The 13,382-nt window shown below is 46.3% G+C and overlaps 2 protein-coding genes across 8 annotated transcripts in view; both read left to right on the top strand.

The window, feature by feature from the left end:
* Cgn (cingulin) overlaps nucleotides 1-6,553 on the top strand; it is a 30,179-nt gene extending 23,626 nt beyond the window's left edge. For all 6 annotated transcript variants that reach the window (XM_031374724.1, XM_031374723.1, XM_031374725.1 and 3 more), the window contains 7 exons: nucleotides 803-964; nucleotides 2,107-2,196; nucleotides 3,346-3,429; nucleotides 3,514-3,632; nucleotides 3,941-4,049; nucleotides 4,672-4,835; nucleotides 5,098-6,553. In XM_031374724.1, the coding sequence (XP_031230584.1) occupies nucleotides 803-964; nucleotides 2,107-2,196; nucleotides 3,346-3,429; nucleotides 3,514-3,632; nucleotides 3,941-4,049; nucleotides 4,672-4,835; nucleotides 5,098-5,239 (870 nt within the window). In that variant the 3' untranslated portion in view covers nucleotides 5,240-6,553. The remainder of the gene's footprint in view (nucleotides 1-802; nucleotides 965-2,106; nucleotides 2,197-3,345; nucleotides 3,430-3,513; nucleotides 3,633-3,940; nucleotides 4,050-4,671; nucleotides 4,836-5,097) is intronic.
* Nucleotides 6,554-8,420: 1,867 nt separating this feature from the next.
* Tuft1 (tuftelin 1) overlaps nucleotides 8,421-13,382 on the top strand; it is a 44,544-nt gene continuing 39,582 nt past the window's right edge. For both annotated transcript variants that reach the window (XM_031374722.1, XM_031374721.1), the window contains exon 1: nucleotides 8,421-8,553. In XM_031374722.1, coding sequence (XP_031230582.1) covers nucleotides 8,494-8,553 — 60 coding nt within the window. In that variant the 5' untranslated portion in view covers nucleotides 8,421-8,493. The remainder of the gene's footprint in view (nucleotides 8,554-13,382) is intronic.

Below are 13,382 nucleotides of genomic sequence, written 5' to 3'. Positions count from 1 at the left end.
AGCATCCATCTCTCTCTGGAGCAGCATCCATCTCTCTCTAGAGCAGCATCCATCTCTCTCTAGAGTAGCATCCATCTCTCTCTGGAACAGCGTCTGGAGCAGCATCCATCTCTCTAGAGCAGCGGCTTTCAACCTCTGCTGCACATTAGAGTTACCCAGCATTTTTAAAAATTTTTTCCTTTTTTTTTCTGGGTTTTTTTTTTTTTTTTTTTTGAGACAGGATTTCTCTGTAACTCTGACTGTCCTGGAATTCAAGAGGTCTGTGTGCCTGTCTCCCGAGTGCTGGGGTTAAGGCACGCACTGCCACTGCTAGGCTGAGATTTTTAAAAATTTTAATTCTAAACATCATCTCCTATTACTTAGGTCATAATTTGGGACCTAGAATCAGTAGATATATTTTTGTTTGTTTGTTTGCTTTGTTTGTTTGTTTTGAGGTAGGGTCTTAACTACGGGTGGCTTTGAACTCACAGAGGTCTGTTTTATCTCCACCTGCTAAGTGCTGGGAGTTAAGGCCTGAAAGGATTGGTAGTTTTAAAAACTCTTTAAATAGGCACAGTTATGCCTGCTCCCTAGTAAAACCCTCACTCGATTCCCAATTGTGTAGAAAGTTTTAAGACAATAAAGAAAATAAACTGGAAGTGACTCTTCTGTCAGCACTAGGCCTGTGCTCTACCATTAAGCTGTGGTCCCAGCCTGGCTCTGAAGAGTGTCAGTGGTGAGGTAGTTCTCCCCTCCAGCAGGAGCACTCCCATCCCCCACATCTCAATTGATCTAAGCTGTTGTACATTATCTTTGGGTCCAGCTGCAAAGGTTGCGGCAAGCCCTGCAGACATCCCAGGCTGAGCGGGACACGGCCAGGCTGGACAGAGAGCTGCTGGCCCAGCGACTGCAGGGGCTAGAGCAAGAGGCTGAGAACAAGAAACGCTCCCAGGATGACAAGGCTCGTCAGCTGAAGAGCCTAGAGGTAAAGGCCAGGGACAGGGACAGACTCAGTAGGGACAAAGGGCTCTGGTGCAGGTGAGATCTCGGGGGAGGGGGAAGGGAAAGGAGCCAGTTTATTCCGAGCCATTCTCTATACCAGAGAATAAAACTGGAGAAGCCACAACTGATGGTTTTGCTAGGTTACAGTGTTTTAGCAACTGTGAACTAAATGCAGATACTAAGAAATTTATAGATGTCCTGAAAAATTTGGATTTTTGTCATCTGTTGCATTGGGACAGAGGTAACACTGACCTTTTTTTTTTTTTTTAAAGATTTATTTATTGATTATTTGTAAATACACTGTAGCTGTATTCAGACACTCCAGTAGAGGGTGTCAGATCTTGTTAGTGATGGTTGTGAGTCATCATGTGGTTGCTGGGATTTGAACTCAGGACCTTTGGAAGAGCAGTCAGTGCTCTTAACCATTGAGCCAACTCACCAGCCCACACTGACCTTCTTGACCTGAGTTCTGCATGTCAGTAGTTGGCTAGAATTGAGGAGTGGCTTTCCTCCCTTAGAACGAATGGTAGTCTTCGATTTGCTGTACTTGAAAGTGAGAAGAATAGCAACAAGGGTATATTGCACTGTGGGTGTGGCATGTAAGACTCAACTCATCCTCTGCATCACCCTGTGGGGTAGATAGTCTCGTCTCCATTTTACAGATAAGGAAAATGGAGGCACAGAAATAAGTAACTTTCCAGTGGAGTGGGTCCAGTACTAGAAAGCGGTAGGTCTGATTTTCAGGCCTAGGTGGTTGGCTCAAATCCATGCTCTTAGCTTCTGCCCAGTACTGTGTGGCTTGAATTTGCTTCACACTTTAGAAATGCCACCTGAGCTCCTCCATCTTGGCCTCTGCTGGGAGACTTGAATTTCACTTTGAGGTTTTCCATTAGGGAAATAGTTCTCCAAGAAGGACCAGATTCTAGGGGGTTTGCCTTTCTAGCCAGCAGGGGGCGCTGGCTCCATGGAGGCTTTGAGGAAGCTGGAGCAAGGACCAGAAGGGTTCTGGAATGTGCCATCGAGAAAAGTCTTGTGGGGCTGAAATTTTGATGAGGCTTTGATCTGAGTTTGGCATTCTAGAGCGAAGAACTGGGGACAGAATTGACCTCTGTTCTTCTGCCACAGGAGAAAGTCTCACGGCTGGAAGCAGAGTTAGATGAAGAAAAGAACACCGTGGAACTGTTAACAGATCGGGTGAACCGTGGCCGGGATCAGGTGACTCCTCCTGACTCCTCACTGTGCCCTCTCACTGTAACACCCCAGCTCTGTCAAAGACAACTTGGCTCTCCTGTAATCCACAACCTGGACAGTTCTGGCAAGGCAGAGACTACTTCAGGCTCTAGTCTGCTTTGGAAGAGGTAGACAGGTTTCCTTAGGTGGAAGGAAGCCGAGAACTGGAGTCTGGGGAAAGAGATCTGGTGGCCTAGGCTGCTCTAACCCTAGTGAGGACAGTTTGAATTCAGGAGTGCCTTCTTTCAAATGGCCCCTCCCATTTGAATAGATATAATTTCTTCTTTTAACTTGACACCCAATCACTTTTTGTATTTTGTTGTTGTTGCTTCTGAGATGTGGTCACTCTAGGTGGGTCTGGCTGGCCTTGGAACATCCTATGTAGAGCAGGCTGGCTTTAAACTCACAGAGATCTGACTGCTTCTGCCTCCAAGTGCTGGGAGTAAAGGTGTGCACCACCATGCCTACCTCCAAACATCATTTTAATTTATAATAGTCCATCCCTTGCCTCCCCTCCTATATCCCTATCACTATCATAATGCAAAATGCAGTCCAGTTTCCAAAGCCCCTGTTCAGAAGTCCAGAGTTCAAAATCTGAAGCAGTCTTTTAATTGTAAGCTCCACGCCCACGTCTAGAATCCAAGGCTCATGGTGACATCATCTGGCTCTAATAGTCTCTGGCAGTCCTTCCCCTCAAGATCTGCTACCCGCAGCACACATACCCTCTCTCTTCTCTCACCAGCTCCTCTGGCTGCCTCCATCTTTCTACTGCAAATGTCCCACGTTCCCAGTACTTGAGACATCCTGGGGTCTCCAGTGCAATTTAAGCTTCACTTTCACAGACTATGTGGTAGCCTTCCAGGGCTCCTTGCAGGAAATCTAACTGATTTTCAGGGATATAATCCATCATTATGAAGCAGCTTCATGGCAGTTGGAGTGGCTTTCTCAAATCTAGTTAGGCCAGGGAACACTGAGAGAGGAATGCTGGATTCTAGGATGAGAGTTCTTAGATACCTGAGAATTTTGGGAGACTCGAGCTTCAGAGTCCTCCAGGGATCTGCTTCTTGTTGATTCACTTTGCTGGATTAACCTTTGTCTTTCCCAAGTCTGATCCCCCTTGTCCATCCCTAATAGGTGGATCAACTGAGGACAGAGCTCATGCAGGAGAGATCTGCTCGGCAGGACTTGGAGTGTGACAAAATCTCCTTGGAGAGACAGGTGAGGAGTCTTGGCAATAGAGACAGGGTTCTAGTCAGAGGACCAACTGGAGCATTAACCATGGGATCTTCCCGTCTCTCACAGAACAAGGATTTGAAGACCCGGTTGGCCAGTTCAGAAGGCTTCCAGAAACCCAGTGCTAGCCTCTCTCAGCTTGAGTCCCAGAATCAACTATTGCAGGAACGGCTGCAAGCTGAAGAGAGGTGATATGAACCTGTCACCCAGCCCTCTCACCCTCCCTTTCTTCCTCTGGGCTTTTCTTCTCTGGGTCTTCCTCTATCCTCCATCTCACATCTGGCAAACCTGGCCTCATCTTCAGGGAGTCGCCCTTGGTCCTGATAGAGTAGAGCTGTGGAAATTCTGGGATGTAAATGGCTTCTGTCTTCCTGGATCTTCCCCATCTACTGGTGAAGCTCATGACAGAGAAGTCCTTGGAGACAGTACAGTGCCAAGGAAAGACTCCCTTAGAAATAGCAACAGCCATAGACCTCCCTTCCCTTCTCCCCCTTAGAGAGAAGACGGTTCTTCAGTCCACCAATCGAAAACTAGAACGGAGGGTTAAGGAGCTCTCCATCCAGATTGATGATGAACGGCAGCATGTCAATGACCAGAAAGACCAGGTGAGGACTTGACACCCAGTGTTCTCTTAGGCCAGGGGAGGCCACCATCCCCCATAAGTCTTCCACACTTACATTTTTCTTTTGAGAGGACAAAGATTAGTCTGAGAGGTCTAGCTCAGGAGTAGTCATGACCTCTACTGAATGTGCTGGTTTCTCTAAGTGTTATAATGTACATTAATTCATTGAATAACCTTTGTATTGTGCTTGTGTGGGGTGTATATGTGTGTGCACATGTACAAATGTGCACATATGTACAAAGGCTGAAGGACAATCTTTAGTGTTATTCCTCAGCATATTCCAGTCCTTTTTTTTTTTTTAAGGCAAGGTCTCAAAAAAATTTGGAATTTGCCAAATAGGTTAGGGTTGTCTGGCTGGCTAGTGAGATTGAACTTAGATCCTATCCTTGCATGGCAAGCATTTTGTTTATCTGCACTATCTCCTCAGCTCCCTAACCTAACCCTTCTCAGAAATCCCCTGAGCCTGTAGAATTTACACAAGGTCACAGCGGGAGTTTTGGGGTGGGAGAGTGTATGGATTGTCTCTCGTCCGAGTCAGTGCAAGGGAGGTCCCAGCCCTTGGTAGTTGATGCTTTTCTAATGTGCTGATACTGTACCCTGCTTAGCTAACCCTGAGGGTGAAGGCTTTGAAGCGGCAGGTGGATGAAGCGGAAGAGGAAATTGAGCGGCTGGACAGCCTGAGGAAGAAGGCACAGCGGGAACTGGAGGAACAGCATGAGGTCAATGAACAGCTCCAAACCCGGATCAAATCATTGGAAAAGGATGCCTGGTATGATGATATGCCAGCCCTTCTATACCCCTTCTGGGGAGTAGGGAATGGTTCCTCCCAAGCTGGAGAAATATGTAGTCTCTTATCTTCCCTAGAAGCCAGTAATGGTTAGTTCTTAGTGTCTTAGCTTCTGTCCTTCACTTTATCTTCCTAGATCCCTGACTAGTAGGAGACCATGTGAGTAGTGTTAGGTCTTAGAAGAATTACTTCTTTAGTGTGAAAGTATGATTGTCTCAGTCTGTTCCTTTTCTCTCTGACTCAGGCGAAAAGCTTCCCGGTCAGCTGCCGAGTCAGCCCTCAAACAAGAGGGGCTGAGCTCTGATGAGGAGTTTGACAGTGTCTACGACCCCTCCTCCATTGCATCATTGCTTACTGAGAGCAACCTGCAGACTAGCTCATGTTAGCTCATGCTCTGCTAAAGACCACAAACGGGCTTGTGGTCAAGCCTGTCCCAGCCAGCCCTGCTCTGCTCTGCTCTGTCCTGCCTGCCTCAGAGTCTTTTTTTTTTTTTTTCCCTACAAGTGATCCAATTCAGACTTAAGACTGGGAAGGGTCAGAGTGATGGGATAAACGTTAGCAGTGAGCTGGTGGGTGGACTTGTCCTTTCCACTGGAGGAGTGGGTATTTAGTCCTGCTGGGTCCTTCCTATAGGACCTCTCCATCATCCCTTACAGTGGGACTAATTAATGGTCAGCATATACACTGACTGGGACTGTGAAGGACAGGAAGGGATGGATATTGCCATATATGTAAAGCTTTATTTCTTTAATATTTAACCATATGGCTCAGGGAAATACCCAATGTTGTTCTGCTCCCTGGATCCCTGCAACCTTTTCTCCTCCCACTCTGGAGCAGGAGGGGGAACATTATGGGTAATGGACATGCAGGCATGGCGCTACCCACTTCTTAGATACTTCTTTTTGCACAGTCATGGGTTCTAGCATCTCCTCAGTTGCGATATTTTTGTTTTCCCCAAGTCACTGGGTCCAGGAGATCTTTTTTTGTTTTTCTTTTCCATCCCTGCCTTGCTGCTTTACTCTCAGTGCCTTACCAGTGTGAGCGATGGATGAGGATGCTGTTCTTGCCTTTTATAAACCTGCACATTCATACCTCTCCCAAGACCAGCCTTTCCTCCTTGGGGGCCCTTAGCCTGTCCTCTTACCCCAGTGACTGAGCAGCTATAGGCTGGGAGAAGGGCTTTGACAGGCCTTGGTGAGGTGGTGGGGACTGGTTCTGCTCAGGGTTTCCATCTTCCTCATCCTCTGTGACTGAGGATGCTGCCATGAGGTGGTTGTACCTGGGAACCACGGTGACTGTTTATATAGGTTCTAGAGTCCAAACATCTAGTTCCCGTGGCCTGCTTGTGGCTTCTCTGACCAGATGTGCCCAGCTTCTGTGGGAACCAACAGATCCTTGCTTTTCTCAGGAAGTGGGCCCTGATTCAGAGCTTTGTCTGGGGTTAGAAGCTGACTCTCAGTAGAGATGGGAAGGGGTAATGGAGAATGGATTCCTCCTTTGTGTTTTGGGGTGTGCCAAGCTCTGGTGGGTGAAGGTATTGGGGATGGTTCACCTCTTATCTCCAAAGTAAGTTCTGTTCTCATCAATGACTTGTAATTTCATGATTTAAAAAAAGATATTCTGCAAATCAGATATTTTTCTCCCAATTCAGCCTTGGTTTATTTTAAATTAAATAATAAAAATGGTATGTCTATATGAAATTGTCTTAATTTCTCTGGCTAATTTGAAGGCGTACTCCAAAGGGTTTTTTTTTTTTAAACGTGTGTGTGTGTGTGTTTATATGTGTGTGTGTGTTTATATGTGTGTGTGTGTGTGTGTATGTGTGTACATGTGAATGCTCCATTTGTAGAGGTCAGAAAACAACTCTTCTCATTTTACACAGTGTGGGTCCTGGGATTGAACTCAAGTCATCAGGCTTGGCCGCAGGTGCCTTTCCCTGATAAGTAAACCCTATTCCAAGAAGTCATTTAAACTGTACATTAAAATGAGGCTTTGCTGGGTATGGTGGCGCACGCCTTTAGTCCCAGCACTTGGGAGGCAGAGGCAGGTGGATTTCTGAGTTCAAGGCCAGCCTGGTCTACAGAGTGAGTTCCAGGACAACCAGGGCTAGACAGAGAAGCCCTGTCTCAAAAAACCAAAAAAATAAAAAAAATAAAAAAATAAAATAAAAAAAATGAGGCTTTAATTTATTTTTTTAGAGGTCTCTTATGGCTGATCAGGGATCTAAGAAACATAGACTACTTATGGGAGAACCATTCTGTCCTAACAACCTCTAGGAATAACACAGAGTGCTGTATAAGCTACTTGTCTGTTGCTGTGATATTAAACAGCAGCCAAGACAGCTTAAATAAAGATGTGTGTATTTGGATAGGAGGCAGTCACCATCATGGTGGGAGGCACGGCATCAGGCAGGCAGAAAGGTGATTGCTCAGATCTCAAACTGCAAGCAGGAAGAAGAGAGCAAACTAGGAATGATCAGAGTGACTTGCTTCTCTAAAAACACATTTCCTCAATGACCCCAAACAGTACCTCCAACTGGGAACCAAGTATTCAAATGACAGAGCCCATGGGGAACTTTCTCATTCAAACCACCACAAATGCTTTTGAGGGATAGAGAAAAAACCAGAACTGAGTTTTTCTCTTTTTCTGGGTCACTGATATCCCTAGTATTTATTTTCCAGGTATAGACAGAGCTTTCTATCCATTTATCACTGGCAAGTGACTCAGAGTCCAGTCCAGTCCCCGCCCACTCCCCCTCAACCTAACACTTTAAGGACCTAGCTGTTAGCCAAAACGAATTGCTAGCTATAGTAGTACTGCCTACTCATACTGATGAGATCTTACACACTGCCTGCTGTCCCTGTGGACCATCACAAAGTGCCATAGCCTTCTACCCGAGGTCAGCCCTCAAGATCCCAGCCTAAGCTTGGGAAGCGAATGAATGCCTTTGGTGCCACCGAGACTCTTTCTCTAGGGTGCAAATTCCTTTTAAGGCCATGTGTCCCGCCTCTCCCCACCATATAAGGCTAGTTTCTGCAAAGCACGCCCCACCCAGGGCTTAGCTGGCTTTGACTTCGACCTGGGCCACTTGCCAGGGAAAAGCACCTGCCAGACTGGCTTAGACTAGTCCGAGTGAGCTGGTCTTTGGTGCCTGCCTTTCTACCTCTGTAGTAGAACTCCGAGGAAAGATTTACTCAGCTCTAGAAAGCCTACAGGCTGCTTTACATTTAAGGAGAGGAAAGACCATAGAAGCATGTGCAAGCCCCAACTCACCTACAAAAGACCAGACCGATTCTTTCCTGCACCCAACCTGGAAAACTGAAAAGGAGACAAGACTTAACGAGATACCACAAGATACCTTGTCGTAACCTAAGTAAAACTCTTAAGCGGCCACCCACCCTCAGTCCCAAGCCCCACCTTTATGTAAATCGGACATAGCGCGGGTAGGCGAGTCCCGAAGCCTCTTGGCACCGCCCACCTCTCGCTTCCGCTCAACCTCATTGACAAATACCGCCCTGGGCGTGGCCCATCTTCGGCCCCGCCTCCGACGCGCCTATACTAGGGGGCGGTTCTGTGTGCGCCCGCCCAGTTTCCTCGGGACCTCCGAGTTGAGGACGCTCGTGGCGACCTCCGCGTGAAAATGAACGGGACGCGGAACTGGTGTACCTTGGTGGACGTGCACCCGGAGAGCCAGACCGCGGTAGGTCGTCACGCTCACCCCGCCTTCCCGCTCAGGCATAGTGGCTTTCCAGTTCCGCCGCTCCCGTGCCTCCACGCTCAGGTAGCCACTCCACCTGACGCCGGGCTCCGTGCGGTCAGCTCCGCGTCGCTCCGTGGGCTTTTTCCTTTGCCCTGTGGCGGACTGTGGAGTGGGAAGCTCGGGACGAAACCCTGGCTGCTCCAGGGCTGGGGAGGACCTGTCCTTGGCGAGGACACTGCAGTCCCGGCCCGGGGATAGGGCGCGTTACTCAGGCGTCTCGTGGGCAGCTAGATTGAGTCGTGGAAGACGCTCCAGCCCGATCCCTTGCTCTGTTTCGGACATTGTGTCGGCCCGGGAGTGTTACGCCTTTCCGCGTTCCCCGATGGCCTTCAAAGACTTCTGTGATGGCGATCCTTTAACTAGGAAAGGGGGCAGAGGGTAGAATTAGGGGCTGGGAAAGGAGAGGGAAGAGCGTGCGAGGGGCCGATAGGTCTCAGACAACTACGGAATTGGTCCTAGATTCTACCTTTACCAAGAGGATGTATGGAGTTCTCCACTCGACGGTCACCTCTTTCGGATTTCTCCTTTTTTTTAAATCTTGCTTTTCTGATCCCCAACCCCCTTTCGGCCAACCATTAGCTTCCTTGGTTTTGTTTGCTTCCGTGTCCAGATGCCAAGTCCCGGTAGGGGATGAAGGGGGTGCCTCGGAACTCCGGTGGAGACTGGATCCCACCTGGAATGTATCAGGGAGAGAGAGAGGGCGTTCTCCAGTACAATCCAGCCGGCCCTGCGCCCCTTATGCCCTCCTCACTCCACCACCCTCAGCTGACCACATGATTTTTCTCTCTCCAGAGGGAAAGGTCTGTAATTTGATGCTGCATGGTTCTAAGCATTGTTACTGAGGGATCCAAATACACCATAGATCTGTGCTAATTAATTTATTTCCAAGTTGTTGTGGGAGAATGAAAAGAGAGCCAAAGTGATGGGGAGTTTGTGCCGCCACCCCCCTAATCTGATTCCTTTGCTTCTGCCTGTCTGAGCATGTCCCTGAGGCAAAGCTAACCTAGCTCCAGCTGGATTATGGCTCTTCTTCAAAGAATAGTTATAGAATAGGTGCTCATTTGAAGTTTAGAGTACAGCTGGTCATTGAAGTCTGTTCACTATCCTGTTGACATTTTTGCCTAGAAATATGAATGTTTTTTCCACATTACAAGTCTTGACACTCCTCAAAACCCAGCTCCTCCCCGACCCCAGGTAAGAGAGGCTAACCAAATCGGATTAAAACAAACAAACAAACGAAGTCTAGCCAACAACTAGTCATATACTATTGTCCCAGCCTCAAGTGCTCTATGCTCCTGATATTTTGGAATGGTTGAGTTAGGGAAAGAATGTGGAATGAATAAGAGGGGTTGTGGACTTCTTTTTGATGTAGAAAAAGGATCCACATCATGTAGGAGAAAGATCTTACCGGCAGTACAGAGGAGGGTATGTCACCTGTTGCTGTCCCTTGATACTGTTGTTTCTTGTTTGGTGTGGCAGAAAGCAGAGGTGGAAAATAGCAAAGCTAACTAACGAGCTATAGAAGAGACAGACTAGGCTTGAGACTTATTTCACGATAAAGTGGGGAGTGAAATAACCCTTGCCTGAGTTTACTTTACTCTTGGAGACATTCCTGGGCTCTTGAGGAGGAAGGGCAGAGAGTAAACAATCAGTCAGTCAGGAGGCAGGCTTTGTCCTGGATTTTTCTCCTCTGAGCCAGCCTGTAGATAGAATTTATGGCTCTGGATAGTCCCTGGGAACCTGTCATGTAGTCAGTCATGTACTCATACCATTGAACGGTACTCAGTGAGGATGCAAAAGATGTGAGTAAAGAAATGAATCAACTGATTTATGTGGTGCTGGGAGTCGAACCCAGGACTTTGGCCACACCAGCAAGCATTTGTCTAATTGAGCTACATCCCCAACCCACCCCAACCAGGAAAACACTATAGGTACTGAGGATTGAACCTGGGGCCTCATGCTCCCTCCCCCTGCTTGGGAGTCCTCAGAATTTAAGAGTATAAATGGTTGGAATCAGAATCCTGGGACAATGTGTTCCAGGCCATGTGTCTTTTAGTGCTTTACTTATTGATATTGATATGGAAGTACAACTAATACACTGTAGTGATTTTAATGTTGGACAAATGTAAGGACAGAGGTTTTCTAAAACTACAGACCATAGCCCACTAGTGGGTCTGAAATCAATATAGTGGGGCAGAAAGCTTTTGAAGTTCAGCTGTTCCTAGCACTAAATCCTGCCTTTGTTTTTGTTTTTTGGTTTTTTGGGGGGGAGTGCCTTTTTCTTCCATAATTAACTGTCTTTATTCCTGTCATTAAGCAAACAAACAAAAACATAGTGGAAATGCTGGGTATAGTGGTTAAAGCCTTTAATCTTAGGACTTGGAAGTCAGAAGTGTATGGATCTCTGTGAGTTTGAGGCAAGCCTGGTTTACATAGTAAATTTCAGGCCAGCCATGACCACATAGCAAAACTTTGTTTCAAAACAAAAACCTTAGCGGAGGAGAAATAGCATTTAAAAAAAAAAAAAAAGAACTAACATCCCCAGAGTGTTGGCAAGGATAGTCTTTCTGACAAAAGCTTTGTGTCAGCTGTATGTATGTTTGATGGGATTAAAAGTGCAGACCACCTCATCTGTTTGTAAAATGTATTTTAATGTCAAAAGTATTTGTTTAAAAATGACTTTGATAAGTTATATTGGCATATAAAGTACAAGTAAATCTCAAACCCATTAGACGATTCTGTTACCGGTTAAAGTAAACAGCAGAAAGTAACCTAGCTAGCTAAAGAGGAGTTTATTAGAAGGAAAGGAACAATGCACAGAAGTTAACGGAAAGCTTAAATTAAAAGGTCCAAACCAAGGGAGTCCTGGACAGTCACATGGATGATCCTTGCTTCTGGATGGTTCCGGCCAGTTTAGGCCATCCTTCTGAGATTCCAGGGAAAGGGTCCCTTGTCACCTGAGATTATCCTTAACTAGGAATGGGTAGGGACCTTTGATTGGCAGGTTTAAAAGACTGCCCAGTGAAGGATGCAAAACCCAAATGTCACCAGTGGAGGACCATGGAAGCAGTGTGTAAAAGAACACGTTTCCACATAGAGTCTGTGACATGGGTGATCTCTGTCTGCCTTCTCCTTCTTGCCTTCGTTTTCTCCCACCCCTTGACTTTTTAAATGGAAAGAATATATGTTAGAGGGATAGAGACATGGCTCAGTAGTTCTAAGCACTAGTTATTGTTACAGAGGGACCCTGGTATGACTTTCAGGACCCACATAGTAGCTAACAACTATTCCCAATTTCAGTTCCAGGAGATCAGGTGCCCTTTTTTAACCTCTAGGGGCACCAAGCATGTGTGTGGTATACACACATACATGTAGGAAAAACCAATCCTACATAATAAATAAATAAATAATGTAATGTAAACTCCTGCTCCTCTCCACCGCCCAAGTGCTCAGACTTCAGCATGTGCTACCATACTACATACTGCTCTTGTACATGACTTTAAAAACAAAACTAATACCAAATGGTTTTTGAAGGAATGGGTTTGTTCTCTACTTTTAAGTTCTGCTACATGGAAGTGGCCACTGTAATCTTGGCTGTTCTGGTGCAAACCTCTGCTTCTAAATGAAATGGTTATAGTAGTGTTTTTCTTTTCTCTTTTGAAAAGTACAGTTGTTTACTTGGGGGCAGTAGCACAAGCATGCCATTCACGTGTGTAGAAGTCAGGAAACATGTCAGGGAAGTCCATTCTCTCCTACCACCTGGGTCTCGTCATCATGTCTGGCATCAGACACCTTTTTGCTGAGCCATTTGGTTAGCTCCTGTTCCTCTCCTTCCTTTCCTCCTCTTTTCTTCAGTTCTTGTATTGAGGCTGGCCTCAAACCCAATGTTGATATCCTTAAACTTCTGATTTTCCTGCCTTCACCTCCTGATTACTAAGGTTACAACCATATGACAATGTGACTGATTCATGTGGTGCTGGGGGTCAAAACTAGTACTTTCAGCATGATGGGCAAGCTTCTAATTGAGCTATACACCAGCACAATCCATACCCATTCTCCACTGGGGAAACATGAAGTGTGGAGAACTGAACCTGGGGCCTCGTGCATACTGAGCAAGTGCTCTACTGCAGAGCTGTGCCTTCTGTTTTAGCTTTGTTTTTGTCAGTTCTACGCAGTCATTGGCTCCTATTGTAGGAATTAGAGGGAGGTTAATATTCCCCCCCCCTTTTTTTTTTACAGACTCCTTTCTTGTGATTGCACTGTAATCACAATTTTTAGTTAACCCATGATTCCCATTAATATCATTGTGCTTGAGAGCATGACTGTTAGATTGCTTGCCTGGCATCCACAAGGCCCTGGATCGGATCAGACTATGCAGACTAGGTGTAGTGGCACATGCCTGTAATCCCAGCAGTCAGATTAGTCAGGGAGTTCAAGGCCGGTGTGGGATACATGAGAGCTTTTCTCAAAGTAGATTAATAATTAAAAGTAAAGAAAAAAAGCAGCCTAACTCTGTGAGTCTGACTAAATGCTTTGCCAGAGCACTTTGGTAATTAATTTCTTCATTCTCAGTTTCCTCATATGTAAGAGAAGACAATAGTCATGCCTTCTCATACGATCATTATGAGGATTAAGTAAGATAATATGTAGGAAACATTAAACACAGTGCTTGGCACGTGGTAAGTGCTCAGAGCTTTCCCAGTGATGTTGAAAGTTAATGGACCCTCTCCTCTCCTCTCTCCTCTCCTCTCCTCTCCTCTCCTCTCCTC

The sequence above is a fragment of the Mastomys coucha genome, unplaced genomic scaffold (genome assembly GCF_008632895.1).
Source record: "Mastomys coucha isolate ucsf_1 unplaced genomic scaffold, UCSF_Mcou_1 pScaffold16, whole genome shotgun sequence".
Lineage (NCBI taxonomy): Eukaryota > Metazoa > Chordata > Mammalia > Rodentia > Muridae > Mastomys > Mastomys coucha.
The sequence above is the reverse complement of the archived record's forward strand: the minus strand, read 5'-3'. Positions and strand labels throughout refer to the sequence as shown.